The 23,398-nt window shown below is 42.2% G+C and overlaps 2 protein-coding genes across 5 annotated transcripts in view; both read left to right on the forward strand.

Moving 5' to 3' along the window:
- The window catches only part of gramd1bb (GRAM domain containing 1Bb), a 56,612-nt gene extending 42,606 nt beyond the window's left edge, over positions 1 to 14,006 (forward strand). For 3 of the 4 annotated variants that reach the window (XM_026340543.1, XM_026340560.1, XM_026340568.1), the window contains 16 exons: positions 3,416 to 3,500; positions 3,639 to 3,742; positions 3,878 to 3,973; positions 4,371 to 4,451; positions 4,620 to 4,735; positions 5,191 to 5,350; positions 5,467 to 5,659; positions 5,804 to 5,947; positions 6,072 to 6,190; positions 6,281 to 6,423; positions 6,550 to 6,653; positions 6,844 to 7,144; positions 7,389 to 7,400; positions 7,981 to 8,088; positions 8,925 to 9,045; positions 9,594 to 14,006. In XM_026340543.1, the coding sequence (XP_026196328.1) occupies positions 3,416 to 3,500; positions 3,639 to 3,742; positions 3,878 to 3,973; positions 4,371 to 4,451; positions 4,620 to 4,735; positions 5,191 to 5,350; positions 5,467 to 5,659; positions 5,804 to 5,947; positions 6,072 to 6,190; positions 6,281 to 6,423; positions 6,550 to 6,653; positions 6,844 to 7,144; positions 7,389 to 7,400; positions 7,981 to 8,088; positions 8,925 to 9,045; positions 9,594 to 9,683 (1,977 nt within the window). In that variant the 3' untranslated portion in view covers positions 9,684 to 14,006. The remainder of the gene's footprint in view (positions 1 to 3,415; positions 3,501 to 3,638; positions 3,743 to 3,877; positions 3,974 to 4,370; positions 4,452 to 4,619; positions 4,736 to 5,190; positions 5,351 to 5,466; positions 5,660 to 5,803; positions 5,948 to 6,071; positions 6,191 to 6,280; positions 6,424 to 6,549; positions 6,654 to 6,843; positions 7,145 to 7,388; positions 7,401 to 7,980; positions 8,089 to 8,924; positions 9,046 to 9,593) is intronic. The other variant, XM_026340552.1, reaches the window with a different exon arrangement.
- Positions 14,007 to 15,029: 1,023 nt separating this feature from the next.
- Positions 15,030 to 23,318, forward strand: LOC113165697 (dapper homolog 3). The gene is made up of 4 exons (XM_026365395.1): positions 15,030 to 15,459; positions 19,765 to 19,897; positions 20,680 to 20,790; positions 21,160 to 23,318. Exons 1-4 carry the CDS (start codon positions 15,247 to 15,249, stop codon positions 22,644 to 22,646), a joined length of 1,944 nt encoding a protein of 647 aa, XP_026221180.1. The 5' UTR covers positions 15,030 to 15,246; the 3' UTR covers positions 22,647 to 23,318.
- Positions 23,319 to 23,398: the final 80 nt, after the last annotated feature.

The raw sequence follows: 23,398 nt of genomic DNA on the forward strand, positions 1-23,398 counted from the left end.
GTACTGTACTATCGTGCACCTCTACATGGCTATGATGACCTCCCATGGCACTGAAACCACAATGATTTAAAATCCATCCGTCCTGTGAGTTCTGAGCCTGTTAGAGATGCACACAGTGGCCATCTTTCCTCAACAGCTGTCTGAAAGTGCCTGTTCTATTGCTTTGCATCTGCGCAAGTTTGTTGCAAATATTCTGTGGTAACAATAACAGGAAATTAACAATAAAACAGCAACAGGGGAAACCACCAAGAAACAGAACATGGATACATCAGGTCGGGGCTTAACCCAGTGAATGAGTGATTCAGTTTGTGTAGATCTACGTGGACGGACACAGCAGTGAGCATCTCTGAAAAACACACATGGCCACATACCTCGCCTGACACTTCCATCAAATAGAAAAACAGCCACAGTAAAAGGATGGCTTTGTTCTTAACGGGATGGACACACATCTCAAGCCGTCACCCCTCCTCAACACACTAACCCCACCCTGGTGTACAGTACCAGTCTCTCCCATCCCCTACTGTTTGCCCAGCAGGTTAATAGTTAACCAGATCCATAAAAATTTGTGTAACTACCTCATACCAAGCCTCGCACTGTCACCTGAGCACTGGATGCAGAATTGGTCACAATGGCCTGTTTATTAGCTTGATTTTTTGGTGAAAAAGAAGGAGCAGGAAATAAAAAATGACTCTGAACGTGGACACCACAAGTAATGACTTGTTCTGGCGACAGTTTTCGAGCAGATGAACCCTCATTTCACTGAATTTCATCCACATGCTTCTCAATGTGGGTGAAGGCCTTCTCAGAGCTGCGTGTGAATGATCAGCACTGTTTTTCAAGAGGCCTGCGATTGAAGACTGTTTTCCAAGTCTTGTCTATTCTTTCCTGCTGTAGATTGTATCTTCAGTGTCTGTGTCATGGGAGAATTTGTAGGGTGCAAATCATGGCTGAACATTTGAATTCATCTAGCAGGAGTCAATGAAATTCAAGCTTTGTCACTACTGGGACCTCCATAACCATGTCCACCTTCTTGACTCTTAAAATATTTTAGTTATGAATAGTGGGAGAACATGTACAACAGTTGTGTTACTAAAGTAGGAGCATGAATCCAGAGCGAAGAGAAAGGAGGGCATTCCTTCATGTCTTCACTGCCTTCAAATCATTACTGATCACCGACACCAGCGCAGTCGGCTCTTCTAACACAAATTAACCGACTGAAAAAGCAGAAATATTTACACTGTTCAAGCTCTGGCCTGCAACCCAGCGCAGACCCTGTGAAGATTGATGGTGTTGTTTTGCAGGCAGAGGTAACTGGAGGTTATGCTCACATCTGTTCTCTGTAACTCAATCACTCAGTCGGACAGCAATAGGAACTCGACACATACTTCAACCAACTGGAGACGTTCATTTCTCTCTTTGGTGCAACTTACTTACGACAAGGCACTCCAACCTGGACAGCAACACACACACACACACACACACACACACACACTGAGCTCAGAGGAGTAAGCGGGAAAAAAAGGAAAAGCTACTGGCATGATAATAAAGGACTTGTTGGCTGGGGTTACTAGAGGGCAACAGCCGTAACTCCTCTCCCTGTGTGTGTGAGAGGAAGAGAGGGAGAGCCAGAGAACGACAGAGAGAGACAAGGATCATGTGGCTGGAGTGTGCCGTGTCCACCGCTCAACACTGAAAGGGGGCAGCACCAAAACAGGGGGTGGATACTGTGGCTTCCAAACCACTGGACTCACCAGCTCTGTCTGCCCTTATTTTCTAAACCTACTGCATCTGACAAGACCTGCAACATCAGGGGAGTTCACTTGGGCTTGTTGTGGAAACTTTGCTCCCATCCAGGTGCCAAAAAGGATCTGGCGCAATGCACATGGAATTGGATGAGGATTGTACAACGTCAGACTGGGAAGCCTTACTGGAGCTTGATGAGGCATTAGCAGGATGGCTTCTGCAGGGTCCAGCCAGAGGGGAGTGGGGTTGGGAGTGGGGCTGGGCTGCTTCAGACCTTCAGGACCCTGAATGGGACAATGAGGAGATTCCTGCTGTAAGTCGTCTTAACGCTTGTAAAGTCAAACCCAAGAGCCACAAGGATGAGAGTGAACAGAGCAGTCCTGTAAAGTTAGAAAGGATTTATGTAGCTCCAACAGGACATGAACAGAGGGGGTCAAAGAAAAGGCTTTGCAGCCATCTTTGGCTGTATGCTGCTGTAAGCGTTGTTCTGTGGTAGTTCCCCACTTCTAAAAAAACAACTGGTTTAGTTATGACTCATAGCTATTTGAATTTTCCCAGCGCTCATACAGGCCTGTTGTTTGAAGGATCATCAGGTTACTGTCCTGTGCTGAGTGACTTGATATATAAACTATGGAGGTGCTTTGGGTTGTTTCTACGTTTTAAGAAGCCTAACGATGGTGTGAGCAGTTAAGGCAGTTCAATTCAACTTCATGCAGTCGGTATAGGCTTTCAGAGAGGTCACTGACGTGAATTAAAAGAAGTTTTTCTTATCACCACACTTTTCTCAAATACAGATACTCTCTACTCAAATGATTCATAGTGCAAACAAGCTGATATTTTCTCTCCAGTCCTCATGAGGAAGAATATGTTTTCTTTTGTTTCAGTATACCCCTTGTTACTGTATTGGCAGCTATCATTTCCTGAAGCTTTCCTGTTAAAGGAAAGCATCTGGCACAGACAGTGAGAGCCCTCTCTTCTGCACACATTTGGAGATTTTACACATCGCGAGCTCACAGTGCAAATAATCAAGTCTGCCAAGGCCGGGAAAGGAAAGTGTGATCATATTAAATAGGATATTTCTCACAGAGCATTGCTGAAAAGCTGTCATTTGACCGGGCTAATCAAACCACTACTACCAAGTTTTGTTTACACATGAGATTTCATCATTTGTCATTTTCCTTGTCACTAAACAAAAGCCTCATTGTTGGAAACATGCTGTTATGTAATGCTAACGCAAGAATGTGACTGATACTATGAATGCTCACACGGTAATGTGTATTGAATGGCCTCCAGCAGACTGATTTTTTTTTTTAGCTTGTACTACAAATTGCATTGCTATTAGGTATCATTAGATACTATAGATAACTCCGACCATGTACCTCTGCTTGCCATTCACTATTCATAGTCAGTGCTTGTCAAAATCCCCCACACAATGAAAGTCATGGTATGATTATGCTGTAGTAGGCTGGACATCCTGATTAAGCGTGTGGGTGGTTTTAACAAGGTTATCTTACATGCTCTTTGAAACAAATAGCCCAGGCTGCGTGACAGGCACAACACTTGCAACGTAGTGAGTGAGAGGGCATGAAGAGTGCTCATTTTGGAAGCATACGTGTGTCTGTGTGCGTATGTGTGTGTTTAAGGTTGTTTCTGAATCTGCTCGTAACTGCAGGTGCTGAGCCCGACATACAAGCAGCGCAATGAGGACTTTAGGAAACTCTTCAAGCAGCTTCCTGACACAGAGAGACTCATTGTTGGTGAGTGGACTAATAGACACACTGGAGCCATCTCAGGGCTGGCAGATGCCTTTGTATGCCTTTTAACCTGTAATGTCACATCCTACTTCGTGTTTGCTGGTGTTTCCTCTCTGATTTTGTGCCTTCTTTATGTTTCAGACTACTCGTGTGCTCTTCAAAGGGACATCCTCCTGCAGGGACGACTCTACCTCTCTGAGAACTGGATCTGTTTCTATAGCAACATTTTCCGCTGGGAAACATTGGTATGCCTGCTATCACTCAGGATCTCTGTGCATTCCCATGTTTTGTTTCGCTTTTAACTGACAGTATTGGGTCATACTTAGAACTATAATGTTTGTGTGCTGTATATCTGTGTTTTTGTGCGCGTTTGCATTTAGCTGACAGTGCGGCTAAAGGACATCTGCTCAATGACGAAAGAGAAGACAGCTCGCCTCATTCCCAATGCCATTCAGGTCTGCACGGACACTGAAAAGGTAAAAGATGCAGAAACACTTGGTAGAAACTTACATGAGGTAGAAACCAATGTACAATAGTAACTGACTGAACAGTGTGTGCTTAAAATCTAATCATCTTCACCTAACAAGACACCAGGGAGCTCTTTAGGTATGACGTCTGACTGGTTATAAGAAGATTGGTGATTTAGTCTTTATCACCAACAGGGCTGCATGTTCCTGCAACAAATGAGCAACTGGAGAATGGTTGGCAAGAAATTAATATCCACCATCTCTGCCAAAAGACAACATTACAAATGAAAATAAATCCCAGACTAGAATTGTTCTAACTGTGCTCTTCAAACACAGTTGGTGTTATTTTAATTTTGTTTTATGATGATGTTTTATGGTGAACATGATTGTTTTATATTCTTCACAGCACTTTTTCACCTCATTTGGAGCCAGGGACAGGACGTACATGATGATGTTCAGACTGTGGCAGAATGCACTGCTGGATAAGGTAAACAGCTTGATATACGAATATATTCCTTTTCTGTACATTGGGTTGCATAAGTAGTTATACTAGAGGAATACTCCAAGCGGCTCCTTCTTTCTTTTATTCTTTCATATATATTTTACTACATATTGTATTTTTATTGGTATCATTTGTTCACCCCTGCCTTTTCAGCCCCTGTGCCCCAAAGAACTGTGGCACTTTGTTCATCAGTGTTACGGCAATGAGCTTGGCCTAACGAGTGATGACGAGGACTATGTTCCCCCTGATGATGATTTCAACACCATGGGGTGAGTGTGGTTACACTGCACCATCATTTGCTATGGGTACAGCTCTAAACGCGTTTCAGTCACAAAATAATTACAGAGCCCCCGTGGTTGAGCCCTAGTCACGTATGAATCGTACACACTCATTATTCAGTCTTCTCCAATTCACACTGTGATGGGTAACAATTCTTTTAATTTAAACGTATTGGTATGCCACCTGTGTTGGACACTGCTCAAAAGCTACTAATGAGTAGCTACAGCTGCAATAGAGCACATACTGCATTTGTTTGAAGGCTTCACAGATCCTTATCTGCTCTATCTCTTCATGTTTGAAGAAGATTTACAAGATGGGGTCAATATAGGGTTGCAGTTTGATGCTGGATACATACATATGAATTTGTGCAAACCGGAAAGCAGGTTAACAGATGGGTGGTCAGAAATGAATATATTTAAGTCTCATTGTTGTCTGGTACCTTCAGGTTCAGCGAAGAGATTCCCAATGAAGAGAACGAGATCAACAACGACAACTTGTCTAAGAGCAGCGCTGAGGCCAAACCTGAAAGTAGCCCTGTGCTGCAAAAGAAACTCATCCCTAACAGCACCATCCCCATCCCAGGCAACAATGATACACCTGTCACAGTAAGTTACCTGCTAAATACCCGCACACAGCACAAAGAAAGTAAACGTCAAACTAAGTTAAAACATTAATAACAAGGCATTTCTGATGAGATTTTGTGTTTTCTTCTTTCCCCCAGTTTGACCTCCCGACAGAGGAGTATGCAGACTGCTTACCAGACGGTGAGCTGCTTGCCGTGCCACTAATAGTGGAAGAGAAGAACAATGATGCCAGTGGGCCTGGTGGTCCTGTGCCCTCACCCTCACTTGACTTCAATGACAATGAGGACATTCCTACAGAGCTCAGTGACTCCTCAGAAACACACGATGAAGGTAATCTACGGGCCTTTTTTTTTTATGTATCATCTGTAACATGTTCTTTAACTGATTTCATAACACGATGATGTGCAGTAGCTTGCTACAAGAGTTGAAAACAAACACAATGTCATCTTGTCTTTGTCTCTCTCTAATGTGAAGGAGAAGTACAGGCTTTCCACGAGGATCTGAACGGCAGGCAGCACATTAACGAGGTCTACAATTTCAGTGTAGACAAGCTGTATGACATCCTTTTCACAGAGTCACAGTTCATGAGTGACTTCATGGAACAGAGGCGATTTTCAGGTCTGTGCTTCTGATGCTTCCACAGCTGAACTCTTACTTTTCTATATCTGAGATAGTTCAGATGAAAAATATGTTCATTAATTAATCATTGTCTCTCTCTCTCTCTAATTATTATGAAATTTAGATGTGGTCTACCACCCATGGAAGAAGGAGGAGGCTGGGAACCAGACCAGAGAAATTCTGTACACAATCTCTCTGTCCAACCCACTGGCCCCCAAAACAGCCACAGTCACTGAGACACAGGTACAGTCGACTATAGCATTTAAGAATCGTTTCTTATTATTTAAACTTTCTTGTTTGATCTGAACGTGCCACATTCCCCTCCTTTATTAGACTCTATACAAAGCCAGTCAGGAGAGTGAGTGTTACATCATCGATGCTGAGGTCATTACACATGATGTGCCCTACCACGATTACTTCTACACTCTCAACCGCTACATGCTCACCAGGGTGGCCAAGAACAAGTGTCGCTTACGGTAACTAACACGTGATCAGATCGTGTTTTTGGTGTGATTTTTAGAAATGTAAGCATTTGACTGTGCCCTCAATTCAATTAAAGAAAAGTAAAGTTCTTCCTTGATGTAATTTTGTCTGTTTCTCAGGGTATCAACAGAGCTGCGCTACAGGAAGCAGCCGTGGGGGCTGGTAAAGGGCTTCATTGAGAAAAACTTCTGGAGTGGGCTAGAAGAGAACTTCCGCCATCTTGGTAAACTTTAACAAATCCCATCGACCATCTGATCACACAAAACCAGGCAAAGATAGACCAGCCAGTCACAACATTAAATCCACTCGGTGGCTTTACTGTTGGGTTAGATACGAGTGAGCATAAAAAGTCTTAAAGTGAAAGTAGATGAGATATTATTGAGATGTGTAACAGTTGTCGTCTTCCATCTCAGAATTGGCGCTATCCAAGCTGGAGGAGATACTGATCGAGTCCCACCGGCTGTCTCCCAAGGCGAAGGTGGTGAAGAACTCCACGGTGAGGCGGAAGAAGAGGCCGCTCCCTCACATGCGCAGCCAGCATCTGGACGAGGCCCTCAGCCCCGTTACCACGCCAACAGATGAGGAAGTCATTCAGAGGATCAAACAAGTGGCTGGATCCACACAAACCAGACACCAGAGTCCAGAACACCATCACCTGCCCGGAGGTTTTGCTCTGTACAGCGTCTCCAAACTGCTGCTCATCATCAGCTTTGTGTACGCAACTGATCACACGCTTACAAACAAGTGCACAATATACCTGAATATCTGGCCATGAGGACAAAAAGGCAAATTTGACACATGCTGACATGACACAGGGATACTAACACGATCATGCTGCATATTAAAATGTCTCTGGGTCATTTGATTCATGATTTGTAGTATTTATAAGCTCATTGGTGTTCTCCTAAGTGTAACTCCTCTCTCCTCTCCTGTCCTTTCGTTTTATTGCTATCCATAGGATCTGTCTAAGGTACAGATATTATCTAACTAGCCAGCATAGCTATATGCATACGGTGACAATAAAAAGTATGTGAACCTTTTGGAATTTCATGGTTTTCTGCATTAAATTGTCATAAAAGTATGTGAACCTATGGCCGCCCACTAGAGTAGAGTAGCCACAGTCCCAGGGTATCCATTTGTAAACTGTTTGCCTAATTGTAGACTGGTGAATTTCTAAAGTCTTTGACATGACTTTTCAGCTAACACTTTTCAGCTTTATTTAAATCAATAATTATTGATTGTAGGTCCTCTTAAAGGTTTTTTTTTGGCAAGGTATGGGTTGTGTTATTATTTTAGGCACATCATATTTGTTAATACTCTTGACTTAGATGAAGATCAGATTCCATTTTACTAATTAATGCAGAAAATTGTGAAATTCCAAAAGGTTCACATGCTTTTTCTTGCTTCTATTTATTTAGTATTCCCGATATATTTTGAATGAAATATTTAGTTTTCATTATCACCTCATTAATTATTAATCACATTCAGAAACGTGAGGGAATGATTCCTTATGTTAAGTCTCTCTTTCTTTCTGTATTGCCGTCCTTCAGCCTGGTCCTGCTGGTGTTCCTCAACATGATGCTCTTCTACAAGCTGTGGATGCTGGAGTATTCTGCACAGTCCTTAACTACCTGGCAAGGACTGCGGCTTCATGAAAGGTACATATGCATAGTTAGACGCAGATGCACCTTCAATGTTCTCTATTATCCATCTGCTCTTTTTGTCAACAAAAATTTTGTTGAAGTTTTTGTTGACGAATGTTTATTTAATGGCTAAGAATAAACACAATAGTTTAAACTAAATTATAACAAAAATATGGCACAATGTGACGAATGAAGATAATCGTGAACACAGTTTCCATCTGAAAGCACTAAAGGTTGTTTTCTTTTTTTAACCAGTCGTTTGCATGTATCCATTTGAACATGCAAATTCTCTCAGTGTCCAAGCATCTTTCTCATCTTTCGCACGGGTCCAGTTTTGCAAACCTGCAACCGCAAAACTCAGTACCAGTTTATATAATTTATACCCTAACCTATACTAACTAAAGCTACAGTATTAAATAAATGACAAAAAGGGGGATAGAAACTAATTGCAATTTCCAGGAAGCAACTTTGACTAAAACTAAATACAAAAAAGATTTAACATTATTATTTATGTGATTTAGCATGGTCATTAGCCCTATGAGGCTTTTGAGTAAGCATAAACATTATCACTGCACATGGATAATGTTGGAGTATGGAGTTTTGCTGTAATTATTTTGATATTTACCCAAAAGGGTGTAACACATAAACATAACCTTATAGTGACAGACGTAAACATGCACACATTGTTACTGTTATGTACACACAACACATTTGACAGGGAAAATTTGAACTTCTAAATTACCCCTGAATAGCTGCGGGCCTCCTGAAACAGTTTGTTGGCAGTTCTTCAGAATGGCAGTCATGCTCCAATGTCTGCACACTGATGTTGTTTATGTCTGTGTGTTTTCCAGTAAACTGCCTCAGACGCAGATGGAGTGGGCCCAGCTCCTGGAGGCACAGCAGCGTTACCATGACGCCGAGCTGCAGAAGTGGAGGGAGATAATCAAGTCATCAGTAGTACTGCTAGACCAGGTACCCAGACACAGAAAGACATTTTTCAAAATTAATGTGCGTGATGTTCCCAACATTTTAACGACTTTCTGAGAAGTGGCCTGCTGGGAAGACATATTGCATGTTTAACCTGATGGTCAAACACAGCCAGACACCTCTGAAGACAAACCTCTACTCTGTGCTATATGTTTTATAGTAATGGTGCCTTTTAGTGTGCTGCTATTCTACACACAGTACTATGTATGCTGGTCAATCATATAAATTATTTTACCACCCCAGCTAAGTGCGCTATTTCACAATATATAACCGATAACGCAAACAACAATATTTCCACAACTGAGAGAGAGCATCTGTGAGCAGGAAGACATGAACTATATGGGAAAAGTAAGCAGAATAAAATATTGAATAAACCCTGTCAAAGTAATAGTAGTAATAAAATCTGTTATGGTTGCCTAATAGCAGCTCTGCAGCGCCCATGAGGGAATTTTTGCTTGTTCTGTGCAATAATCTAACTCATGATAATTTTACTAGCAACTAACATGTTTTTCACTCATGTTTCTCTGCTTCAGATGAAAGACTCTTTATTAAACCTCCAACGAGGCATTGGTTTAAGGGACTACAGCTCAGAAGCTGAGGAAAAGAGAAGTCGCTATCACTGACACAACACCACAAGGCCATGAGGGCATGCTGTGCAATATCGGACCCGTTTTGTATATGAACCAGGATGCAAGAAGCAGAAGCAAGACAGAGAGAAAGGACAGAGGGGGGGAGGCATGACCGGCAGTAAGCTGGTCCAACAAAGAGAGAAACAGTCATCTCTAACGCGCAGAGGAAATCATAGAAAGTGCCCCTATCACATTCACACAGAAACATACATACATACTAAAACACAAACACACACACAAACACACACCACACACAGGAACTGAGGTGTCCCCACCATCACTGAGGTGTTGTGGGGCATTGGGCGACTTCCCTAAACCTGTGGGATAACTGCTTCCTTCTACTCTCTTTATTTCCGTGTGCATCCTGCTGTAAGCCATGTCAAAAAGGAGAGTGGCAGAGAGAAAGGAAACTACTGCATGCATTTAGACATCCTAGCTCCCCTCAGTGTTAATGTGGTCCAGTTCCAGTCTATGTGTGTCAAAACTAAAAGAAGAACAGAAGGAGAGATCGAGTCAAAGGAAAAGGGGGGTCCTTTTAAGTCTCAATGGCTTTCTACACTCTCTCGACTGTTCCAAACCAATCCTCCCCTAGAGGTCCTCGCTGCAGTGTCTCTTTAATAACCATGCAAGTGATCAAGGTGCAGTATCATCCCACAACCAAAAGGGAAAAGAAGTATTGTAGCTGCTAGCTCCTTGCCTTGTTTGACCCATGTCTTTATGGTCACTGTCAGGGCTGGTTCCCCGTCAGACCATTGTATTTAAAAGCAGAATCTACAATGTACACAGTACACAATTTACACGAGCACTTACCCATGCAGCAGTGATAGTTACTTTACATTGCTTTATTCCTCATCCTTACAATGAACTAGAATGTATTATCCTGGACAAAAATGCCAGACTTTGATCAGGACTTATTAACGAAACCCATGAAAAAGGGATGCTGCAGCCAGGAGATCTGTGTTCGTACATGTTTTATTACTAAACTGTGAGTATATCTCATTTAAAAAAAACAAATGTTTAAAACTAGAAAGAATTCTATGAATATATTTGAAATATATAAGAATATTTCATTATTTAATATATATATTTCAAAATATATAAACATCACCTATATTTATTGTTAATTTATGTACATAAGGAAATTATCAGAGCTCTAGAGCAGTGAGAGAATTTCTAACAAAAGTGTTTTCTTCTAAAAATGCATGCCAGATATGTCTGTGACATGTCCAGTGTGCAAGTATGATTCTGCATTTGCGCGATTATATTCGCGCGTGTACGTATGTATGTGAATGTGTGTGTGAGTGTGTGTGAGTGTGTGTGCACAAATGTGTGCTGTAAAGTGTGACATTTTTACCATTTCACACCTGTGTGTTTCTTTTTTCTTTTTTTTTATTTTTATTGCTTTTTTTTTGGGGCTCCTGAAGCCAATTATGCCTTTTTTTTTTAATGCTAATGCGTTTGGATGCTGCCTAGCGTTAGCTCCCACCAGGGTACGGTTTACAACAGAAGATTTTGCTCCATAATGAAGTATCCAGCATTTGTTTTTGTTTTTGTTTTAGGTTACAGTAGGTTAGTTACACCAACTTTTACAAAATGATTCATTTCTGGAAGTATTCTCACTTTTTTGACATACTAAGCTGAAGAAATCTGTGGTGGACAAAAATTTTTGATATTGAACTTGATTATTTCTCTCTTGCAAACGGATACAGAACATTTTGGAGATTAACTCTTCGTCTGCCGTCTGTGAGCAACACCTTTGTTCATGTCACCACATTAGTGGCCTGTTCAGTCTTTACTAAAATGGAATAGTTTGACTTTTATACCCGCATTTACCTTGTTGCTGACAGTTATATATGGAGATTGATGACACACTCAGCTAGCAGCCAGTTAGCTAGCCTTACTAGCTGTTCCCCTGTTTCCAGCCTTCATGCAAAGCTAACATCCATTATGCTGCTCTACTGACCAGCAACCATTTAGCTTAGCTTAGCATAAATGAGCGAAACAGCAGGTCTAGAAAGTAATTCTCCCGTCTGCATACTAAGGTAAACTCCTGCTCTAATTTCCTATTTAGCATGCACATATGACAGTGGTGTCAATCTTCTTATCAACAGGAAAGCAAATAACCATATTTTACAAAATGTCAAACTGTTGCTTTAAAAAACAAAACACCCTATTTCACCCGAGTTATATTCACCCTTCCACATTTCAAGTGTCTGTCTTGGGTGCGATGAAAGCATGAGAATCAAGCGTACGCAACTAAAATGAACCAAAAGAAAGAAGCAGAAATAAATGTACCTTCATGGATGATCTTGTTTTAAATGAGGTGTTTATCATGTGCGTCCTGTATTACAGCTGACCCACGTAAGCGGCGAAAGCACATCCAAAATATTAAGAAATATTGTGTAAAAAAAAAAAAAAAAGTGAAGCACTTTAAGGCGTTTTCAGGTACAAAGTGGTAGAAAGTAAATGCAGGGCTGAGATCATAGTTTCACTGGTGTGTTTTGGTTAGTTTGACGACTAAATTGTGGTGGTTTACAACTTCCAAATTCAGTAGAAAAGATTTCAATCTCACTGCTTTGTTACTGGTAAATATTTTTATTTTTGCCCACAAAAGACGATTATTGCGATGATGTAAATCCCAAACAGAGCGACTCCAAATTGACTTACTTCTTACATATTTCATTTCAAGGCCGAAGTGAGTGAAATGTATTTATTATCTTTACTGTGTGCCTGTATGGCTCGTTACTGACTGACTTATTGAAAACAGCAGAGCAGCTTCAGGATTGGATCCCTGCTGTGTGTGTGTGTGTGTGTGTGTGTGTGTGTGTGTGTGTGTGTGTGTGTGTGTGTGTGTGTGTGTGTGTGTGTGTGTGTGTGTGTGTGTGTGTGTGTGTGTGTACATGACATTTAAGACGGCACTGAGTAATGAAACCTTAAGACCTGAATGTGAGTGGTTGGAAATGTTTTCTGTTTTATGGAAATCACTTTCACAATCCAGATGACACTAAAAGATTAGAGTGAAATTATCTTCATGTAAAGTCGCTTCAGAAATTATTTTGAGCCTTTCACTTTTTGCCAAAGCCGGGACTTACATCAGACTGACAGTACATCTGTGAGGAAACATGAGGGAGGCGGTTCACAGACGCTTCCCATCCCATCTGACAGAGCTTAAGAGGATCTGCCAGTAAAAATAAAATAAAATCTACAACAGTGTGCAAAAAAGTGAAGACGCCTGAATACGTTTTGAAGCAACTGTGTATGATGGTACAGAAATGTTATATATATGAAAATGTGACTGAAATGCTTTAAGAGTTTGTCTTTCAACGTGTATGTTTATTTTAATTTTTATTTTTCAGATGCTTGAATTTCATTATTTGTCTTAAAAATGCAAACTTGACTGTTTTGAAGGAGACATTGTGAATGCTTGATTAAGTTGGTTTTAGTGAAACCTGATTTTATTCTTCAGGCCTGAGTGAAACAGTTATAGTGGCACCGGACGTGAATTGAATTGTATCACTCCACAATCACGCACATTACTTTTCTTTTACCACCATCATTCCAGTCCGAACGGCATGTTTCTCATTATTAGCAGCGAAAAATTTAACTTCACGCTAAGTTCCAAACATGCATGGAGAACACCTTTATTTATTTTTGTTTTGTTCATTTCACTTTTCCTTTTCTAGAGTGAGATCACACAGTCACCTGTGTTACATGAATGATTGTATGATTGCTATCGCTGCACAGCTGTGGAGCCGAGGCAGCCCGAGAGTTCCTGATGCCACCATATTCAGCACTGACAACTAATGAACTGTGTGCTTCATTTACTATATTAAATGGCATTTGCCTTGCTGTCACGGAGCCAGCGAGTCATTATTGCCGCCCATACAACAAAGTACTAACTAACAGCCTTGGCTAACACATGGTAGAAATCAAACACGACCTCCTGGAAACAACCACTTATTGAACTCATAGCAAATGCTCTTCTTCGAGTGTGTCTTGATAAAAATGTACTGGTGTAGTTCTGTTCAAAAACAATTCTACTGTATGTTTCTTTTTGTTTTTGTTTTTTTTTTGTTTTGTTTTTTTTTTTTCTTTTTTTTAGAAAATGTTTTGATCTCTAGAGAGACTTTTAGTGAAATTTATACATGAGATAAATATACTGTAAGTATATGTTGTGTATATCTGCAGTGTGCACACAGACAAGAGAATCCAACCTGCGCTGTGCGTAGGTTTTGACTTGCCGATGACTTTGCCTCATAGAGACTGAAGATGAAAGAGGCTTTCTGGTTCATGTGAAGTAGAGTTTGGAAGTATGAATAAAAAATACTGAACAAATAATCACGTTTGGAGGTGATGCTTTATTTATACTAATTTCTTAAGCCTAATCACGGTTACAATATGCATTACTTACTTATTTCATGTAGATGTATTTTAAGTTTTCCTGTCCCTAACGAGCCAATAAGAGGGACTTTACAGTGATGTAGTACAGCATCAGGCAGTAAGATTAAATATTCATGTGTTAGTCTACAGTACTCATAAAAAAACACATCAAATATTGTTGGATGTGAATAATGAAGCATTGTTATTTTGGGAGCTGCACACACACAAGCTCATGTGTGTTCCCATAGCCCCCTGTTGTCTCACATTTCCTATTTATTACCAGTGTCTATGATATGATGAATCAACCAGATGAAAAAAGGTGAAAACTGTCTGTGGGATGCAATTACTCTAAAAATGTAATTGTTACCTGATTCATCCTGGGTTTGGAAACAAACCCTGATTCTCTGATCCTTGTTCTCTTATTGATTTTTCCAGCTGTGCTGTGTTCAACATTCCTCTACATCTTGAAAACATCCAGGGGAAACAGAGATGATTAATGACTTGAGCAGGTGATCATGTAGTAATAGTAATTAAGCATATGTAACACTAGACACTCTGGATGTCCCACTGGCAGCACTTAGAGACTCCTGCTACCCTCTGTCTGGGGATCAGGCTACTGGACACAGCTTATTTCACACGGTTCAGTTTTAGTATTGTTGCATTGTTACATTATTCATTTCTTTAATTTTCACCTGGTGATATAAATGATTTGTTTCAGGACAGTAAAGTCCCCGTCTTTTACTGTCTTTTACTGTCCATTACTTCCAGGACAAAAATGAAAACATGGGTGAGGTCGATGCGTCACTGTAATGAATCAAGGGGGATGGGACGGCGTGACTCCCAGCACCCCGCCAGCCTCTCGCATTCAATAAAGACTGACTGGATTTACAAAAGGGGGCGGACGAGTCCCCACTTTGTCGCCCCGGCTGGTCGCAGAGGGCGGAGCTCCGAGCCTGCGTTTGACAGCTGCGAAACAGAAATTGAAAAGCGCATAGAAGGACTGAGAAGCCATGCTGCTCCAAGGCGACCAAACTATCACAAGGAACGGCAGACAGCATGGACCTCTGTAGTCTTCGTCTGCCCTCCTAAAGCTGGATTAATAAGAGAAAGCGAAGTAGGCTGCACATTAAGAGGGGATCCATCTTCATTGTGCACATCGTCCTGGGAATCTGGAGCCATGCACCGTGCGTTCTCGTTCCCGGTGACTGTGGAGCGCAGTCGGACCAAGGAGCGTCTGGAGGCGAGTCTGGCCGGGTTGTGTGAGCTGGAGCTCCGCAAGCAGAGGCAGGAGTGCCTGGTGCTGGGGGCGCTGGCTCTGGGACACCCCAGAGGAGAGCTGGGGACTTTCAGCAGCTGGGGGCAGGAAAACTTGACACTGAGGCGCCAGCTGGTAAGAAGTTTATTTTCCTTTACTGCTTGTTTGGTTTCCAGCAGCTCCACCGTGTCGGTCTCAGTTTTCACCCCCCACACCGTGATGAACCCCACTTCACCTCTTGCACAAACATAGTTTTGAATATATAATGACATCTTTTTTGATTATGTAGCCCTCATTGTAACGGGCTTGGCCCTCGGATGGACTCTTGCATTGCGCTTTTCCTTTTGTGTGCAGCTGACCCCTATCTGCAAAAAAAGTTCCTCAACTTGATTAATATTCTCTCTGTGTCAAAGGATGCGACGCGTTTCTGCTTCAGGCTGAGATTAATGCCTCAGGGTAACGGAATCAGGGGGTGGAGCGCCCTCCGTTTGTGGCACACACTGACAATTTAATGGCCCATTGTTCCCTCATCATGGACTTTTGTAGATTTTATTACTTAACAAGCTCGTATTTGTGCCTTCTACAGATAATAAAGTATGAATTGCTTCAGTTTGCAGGTTTCTGTCGCAGCCTATATTTGTATGTCTCCTCCACATGAGGGATGAGATTTGCTTTTTCTCAGAGAGCTCCAGCTCAAACATGTTCCACTTTGGCTCAGTGATGTCAGGATTAACATGAGAACAAAAAAAAAAAAAAAAAAACTGGGTTCATCAAGACTAAAGTTTAAGTGACAGCATCACTACAACGCCAGTCGTTTCACTGAGCCACTCATCCATTTCCATTATTGCTGTTTTGTTTGTGTTTGTCTGCTGCTCGTGTGCAGCTCGAAAACTGTCTAAACATTGATACAACTGGAAGCTTTTATTAAAAAGGGTGAAAAGGAAATTAAATCAGCCGCGTCCTCCTCACACCTCCTTGTCTCCTCCCTCCCTGCCTCCTTCCACTTCGCCGGGGGCCTAACAAAAGGCGCATATGGAACAGAATACTAATGATGCCGATCGAGGCCCCATTGAGAGAAAACCAAACACAGGTGGCCTATTTATTTTTACTCTATTTATTTTTTTTATAATGCTTCCACTTCTCAAATGGTGGCTTGGTTTTAAAATCCTGACAGAAAACAAAGACTCATTAAAAAACGGTGACAAACCCATCACAGGAGGGCACCGGGGTCAAGTGTTTCCAACGCGCCACACACAGGGGGCTTCAAATCCAAATCGTGGAGCTGTCAGTGTGTGACAGACCGACTGACAGACTGACTGACGAGAAACAGACGTTTTCAAGGCCAGAGAACCAGAGACACCCGTTTCCCCCGCAGGGCCGCACTTTTCCCGTTTTCATTTTGTGCACAACGCGTCACCAGGTCGATGTTTATTAACAGTTCTGCTTTTCCAAGCGTGGGAGTAATTACAAGGGTGACTCCTCAGGGAATATTTTTGCCCCTACAGGTCTTTAATTGTAGTTTTGGACTGAGACTTTATAATATCAGGTGACCATCTGTGCCCAATCTAATCTTCCATGGTTTAAAGCCTCCACACTGTACAGTTCATAGTGTGACACAGGAACAAGTGACCCATGAGACCACGGGTCTCTGTCTCTGCCAGTAGTCACCTTGAGCATGAATGTGGTCCCAGATGGGCAGAGAGACCTTTTCCCCTGGACAGAGTGTGTGGTGTTCAAGGTGTTGACAGCTGTGGGACGCCAGACAGCAGCTGCGAAAGCATGAAACTCTGACCTCCCTCTCAGATACCCTGCTGTGTGAGTTTGAGAGAGCGGAGGAGAATATATCAGTGTGTGACACAGGTGGAGAAGCATTTGCTTTACAATCCATCTTCAAGTCATGTTTAACCTCTCTCAATTTAACTCATACTACAAAGAGCAATAATTGATTGAAGCTTTGTGTATCATCATTTGCATTATAGGTATATTCCTTATGCAAAGTGTGTGTGTGGATCTCTGCTGTAGGTTTTGTTCAGTGTTTTCTGATCCACTGGTTCATCCTCAGTCAGGCATTTTGTCCCCTGTGTGCTTTGACTCCAGCACATCATTAGTTAGTCTGCTCAGTAGGGACTGATCACTCAAATGGATCGCTGGATGGTTTCCTCAGTATTGTTCTGGCTGTACCTTATACACAGCCAGCCAAACCAGGCTGCCAAATACATTATGTATTACTGTGCACGTGGGACAAAGCTAGGACATGCTAATGAATGCCACTGTCGTAGTGAACAATATGTACAAATAGGTGTGCAAATTCATCGTCTCTCAAACTAGAATTTATCACTAAAATTACATCCACTATATTCAAATTTAATTGTGTGTGTGCTGCTGCTTAAAGAAAGATGGGATTAGTGATCAAGCACTGGAACTGAGAGCAGGGAGTCATGCATGTGCATGTGTGTGTTTCCGGCCTCCAACAGCCTTCTCTGTTGGTGCGACACACAGCACTTCTTTAATTATACAGGGTTCAGTTGTGCCGCTGACCTGTTCTGTAGATTTCTATATCCTGCCATTTCTAAAGACTTGTGTTGATGACTGGTAAGAGGGCTATTCAACAGATCCAAATACCCTTACAAGTAAAATCACTTACATAAAGTCTCTTTATATCCGGCATCTTGATGTTATTTGTGTCTTGGCTCTTGCTGCTTTTCATATATAATCTCAAGTGCCTGAATGGGATGTCACGGTGACATCAGTAAGACTGGATTTGCCTGCTGATCAGTCTGTTTTGCTAAAAGAGCAGTGTGGTCCTGATGTGTTGTCCACCAGCTGTGTAAAAGCTTAATGGCTAGGTGAGCATGCTCCCCCATCCCCCAATCCGCCCATGGTAGGGGATGCAGTAAAACAGCAATGATACAGTGTGCAGAGTCTCAGAGACCCAGTGTGGAGCCATTAACAATAGAGTGCAACCAAATAGCAGCCTGCAAAATGATCTCTACTACACCGTGAAGCTGCTCAAAGCCACTCTACAAAATGACAAATTGTTTGATTTGTTCATCCACAAAGGTTTGTTTGTCTTCTGCAGCATTATAACTTGATAACCCGCGCCATAGTTTCCACAGTGTGAGTCCGCGTTCATTTGTGGAAATGGCAACAAAGAGCCCACAAACAATCAATTGTGTGAAGCAGCAGCATAATTGATTAATTGATTTCCAATAGTCTCCCCTCCTCCCAGCTAGCCCGTACCCCACACCAGTAAGACAAAGCAAGCTTCTCTTACACAAAACCATATTGATGTAGTAATGCTTTTATAAAGTAAGACAATAAGTAGCCTTGTCCAGAAAAAAGAAATGTGAATCTTTAGAAGGTTGTGTGGGGAGTGTAGATTAGCTCGGGTCAATGGCTCCTTAACAGCAATGCAGGACTGCATTTCATTTACAGGACAAAAATATAGAGCTAGAGCTTGGTCTCACTCAGCGAACATCCAGTCAAGCTGTGTGTTTCAGACACTGAGCAGGTTTTATTTCCAAGCCTCAGTTATAGAAAGTGGTCCAGAAAAACAGGCAGTATGACCTTTAAGGAGCAGAACAAAGCCACGGCCATACTGGCAATTCTGCGAGGCATTTACATCATATAGGAAGGACGGTAGAAGTAGAGGGAAAGGTTTCCATGTTAATGTCTTTGGAGTGTCTGGATTTGAACAGCAGCTTGTTGTTCATTGACAATTAAAGCTATGTGTGCAGTTCTGGCTGTGACTGTGCTGCATCATCATTGTTGCTGTCGGTAAAAAAAATAATAGCAATTCACTAAGTAATAGTTAGAGTTATAGGCTCTCTGCTGTTTTTGCACATAGAACGTGTCTACATGTCTACAGGCGGTGTTTTATTGGCAGAGGTATGCAGATGTACAGAGCTCAGGGAGTGCAGCATTTTCAGGTGCTGTATCGCAGCCAGTTTGTTATGTGAAAAGTGAAAACCTCTCTTACTGAGACTTGAGTGTCCATACAGTGTCCACAATGTCCAAAAAAAGCTTCAGATGTTGGTATGTTGTTGAGGTTTAGGTTAGGGTTCAGCATTTAGTTGTGATGGTTCAGTTTGGGGGCTAGTGAATGCACTATGTCTCTGAAAGACTGAGATTCAGACTGATTACTGATTACTATTAAATTACTTTAACATTTAACTATACTAATTTCAGAGCTTATCTAACAGGTGTCTGATGTCAAACTAAATGTGAGCTGACATGCAGCTGTGAAAAAACCGTGTTGAAGGATTCACAGCTGTGCTGCCTTCTATATTTCTGCAGATTTGATTGTGAGGGCTGTTTGACCCTTTTTGCTTTGTTGTTGAAATCACTGATTGTTGCCTTGTGAACTGAAAATGTACTTCTCAACAGTGCAATCAAACACAGACAGCAAGAAAACTGTGTGCGTGTGTGTTTCTGTTTCAGAGTGCTCTTCAGAGCTCCCCGTGGGGCCTGATGCAGACGCTTGAACAGCAGGTGGAGGAGCTGAGGCTCGACACCAATGATGGCTGCTGTGATGGAGCTACAGGCGACACCAGCGACAGTCAGCAGAGTTCTGGTACTTTCACAGTTATAAACCTTTTCTTTGGTCAGGGCTCTGTCATGCATGGAAATTTGTTCTTAGGAAAAGTCCAAATAAAAATCTACATCAGATTTATGAGGTGTTCTTAAATTGGTGATTTTGCCCGTGCCTCCGTTCTTATATTGGTGAATCGTCCTCATAATTGAAAGCACCCCATTACTGCCCATAAAAGGGCATAAGACTAGATGAAAAATAATACAAAAGCATAAAAGTGTTATCTCAGATCTAAGAAAGAAGGTTTGCCCTGAGTTAGCTGAGCTAAAGGGCGTCATGATGCTGTGGAGGTGGCTGAAGAGGAAGTGGAAAATCATGTTTCATTGTGGTGTCATCCGCTGTGAATTAATGTGATAGTGTAGTGAAGAGTTTATTTATTTCAACAGTACTGTTTTGTAAGATAATGCAAATTTTCTTCTTTAATATGAGTGATAAAATTAGGATTGTCATTGAAGTCCTGTAAAATTCCACAACTATAGAATTAATAAAATGCAATAACAATGTCAGTGCTGAAATGAGCTTAAGAGTCATTTTGAGGTTGTGTAGATTTTGTTCTCTCTTAAACTCAAGTCCCAACATTGGTGAATCTTCATTAAAAAAAAAAACATGTATTTGTGAATAAGGCAAAATGCTCATTCATGCTCCAGATGACGGTAACCTTTTGTGGTCTGTTTGTGAAATGTGGTAAATCATATCTGCATCAAGCAGCATATTTTTGGGTATATAAAAAAAGAGAGTCATCTCCTCTCATTCTGTTTTCCTAGATATCTATCATTTAAGTCAGGGTCAATCACCAAAAGGAAGAGCTGAGTCCACTGAGCCTGCAGAGACTGTATTGTCCTGGACTTACACAAACGGAAGAACAAAATCTGTGGGTAAGAACGACTAGCAGCTCTTGCAATATACAATATATTCTAATTTAGAGCACAGAGGAAAACCTGAGTCTCACAATGTGTTCATCTCTTCTTTATTTATTACTAAATTAGAAATGTTCTAATTAATAAATCTATGTTCTATGTTCTCCAAAGTTGGAGTATATATACAGTAGTATGGAACCAGTTGACCAATGAGTAAAACTAACTCAACTGACTTAAAATGCTCTTATTATAGACAAGCAGCCAATAATAATGACTTTGAGGTGTGTATGAGGTATTTTCAGTCAAGATACAACATTGTGCGCTATTGTTTGATATTTTTTATTGTTACTGTATATAGTGTTAATAATGAATCATTTCTTTAATTAGAAGACCCCCTCATGCTGAATGGAGAACTGGATGTCTCGGTCCCACGCACCACCCTATCCCGCTCTTTCTCTGCCCCTTACCCACCTCTGGAGGGCATTGCTGAGGAGGGAGTAGGAGTGGACTCCTGGCAATGGGAGGCCTGGCAGCAACAGCCTGAAGAAGATCAGGCTGAGGAGGACTACGAGCAGGCTTTGAGGGTTGAGAGTTACATCCTGAGTCTCCTCCAGCGTCATACTATGTCACCACGGCCTTGTCAGCCTCGCACCACCCTGGGCCCTGACTCTCCATACTGCAGTGTCTCTGGACACGGCTCTCTACACAGGAGAACTTCTTCTCTTACCACAGAGCAATGCCTTCCTGACGCCCACCTCCAGCCCCACATTCACCTTTTGGCACACCCTCAGAGGCAGTCCTGGGGTTGTGACCTCCAAGAGGGGGAGGCCGGTGGAGGAGAGGCCCAATCTTTGGATGATGACTGTTATTTGGCTCTGCCCTACCCCCAATCCAGACCACACTCTCTTGCTGGGAGGCTACCATCACCTCTGCCCTCCCTGGACCCCAACTGTGGTGCTGAGTCTCTTGACCTCTGTTGTGAACCTGCATCCCCCCAGCATCTATATCCACATCCTCCTATTCATCACAAGCACAATTTAGCTAGTGCTCAGTACATCCCTGGACAAGCCAGCCATGCCCCTGTGCGCTCCCCCAGACACTACAACCCAGAGCAACCTAAACTGACCCAAGTTATCATTTCTTCTGACCACCCAAACTCCAAGTCCAAAACCAGTAAGAAAAGCCACAACGAGCGACACAGATCAAAGAAATCAAGCAATAAAACCAATCGATCCCAGTCTGAAAACAGCCTCCTGGCTCAGCAAGTACTGCCCGAGCGCAGATACAGCACTACCGAGAGGCACCAGGGAAGGTGGGATGCTGCTCAGAACCAAGGTCAGGTCCCGGGACCCCAAGCGGGAAACAGCCACGGTGGGCCCCGACACTGGTGTTCCAACCTGGAGCTCAGCCAGGACGAGGGGGACAACAACACAGGGCAAGCAGCTAAACGACCACCTCGAAAATCCCGCCATGGTCATGCTTGTTCCTATTCCCAAACCCAGAACTACCAGCAGCAGCTGCAGCACAACCAGCGCTGGCACCCAGACTTTCAGGAGAGAGCACCTCTCTGTCAGGGAGAGGAGGGCTATGCTGCTGCTGTCCCTGCAGAGTCGGAGTCGAGCATGAGTGAGGTGTATTCTCCAGCCTCCAGCTCGCTGTCCAGTGACTCAGACGAGAGTGGGGGGCTCGTGTGGCCTCAGCAGCTGCCACCACGTCTCGCTTCTACCTCCTCCTCAAACTCACCTTCACCTCAGGCCACAGCGAACGCCCCATCTCAGCCAAAAGCCTTCGTTAAGATCAAAGCTTCCCACGCTCTCAAAAAGAAGATCCTCAGATTCCGCTCAGGGTCCCTCAAAGTCATGACGACTGTATGAGGAAATGGTTAAACGTGTTTGAGACCTTTAATATTTACTACTGTGACATATGCTGCCAGTTCTTCCAAAAGTTTCCATGAAATCATAATGTAATTTGACAGTCATCTGAAGGAATCAATTCAATTCAAGCCTGAGAATATCAGTTTATTATTGAAAGCCTAATACACTTAAAAGAACAAATCAGGACTACATATCAAATTGGTTTAGTTTTTCAAGGGGCTATACTGGAAATTATAAACCCCATAAAGCTATAATTTGAATGTGTAGCGAGACTTGTAGCAAACAAAGGTTTGCCTGCACGTGTACGTGGTGTGTCTCGTATTTGGTTTTCCTGCAGTCTCACAATTTAATGGCTGGATTGTGAACCTCTGAGCAGGGAATTGGCGTATATCCCTTCATCTTCCATGAAGCACGGATGTACATCGAGATGTCTGCGCTCTTCTTCAGCCAGCTAGTATTGGTTTGTGTAAATAAACAGACATCTGTGGGACAGAAATAGACTTTGAAGGCCATAATACGGGACCTATCTACATGCATGCCTGTAAAATACACAGATTCAATTACACAGGGACTAACACACTAAAATGTAAATATGTATGTTTTTGTCTATACCATCATGTGGCCTTGTTTGGAATGAATGTAGTTTGTAAATAAAGTAAATCTGGCTCTTGAGTTTGGTATTTTAACACATTTTTATTGTTACCATTGGTTCTTTTCCTATAAGATCATTGTAAAATAAGATCATATGTAGC

This window comes from Anabas testudineus, chromosome 13, assembly GCF_900324465.2.
Source record: "Anabas testudineus chromosome 13, fAnaTes1.2, whole genome shotgun sequence".
In the NCBI taxonomy this organism is placed as follows: Eukaryota; Metazoa; Chordata; class Actinopteri; order Anabantiformes; family Anabantidae; genus Anabas; species Anabas testudineus.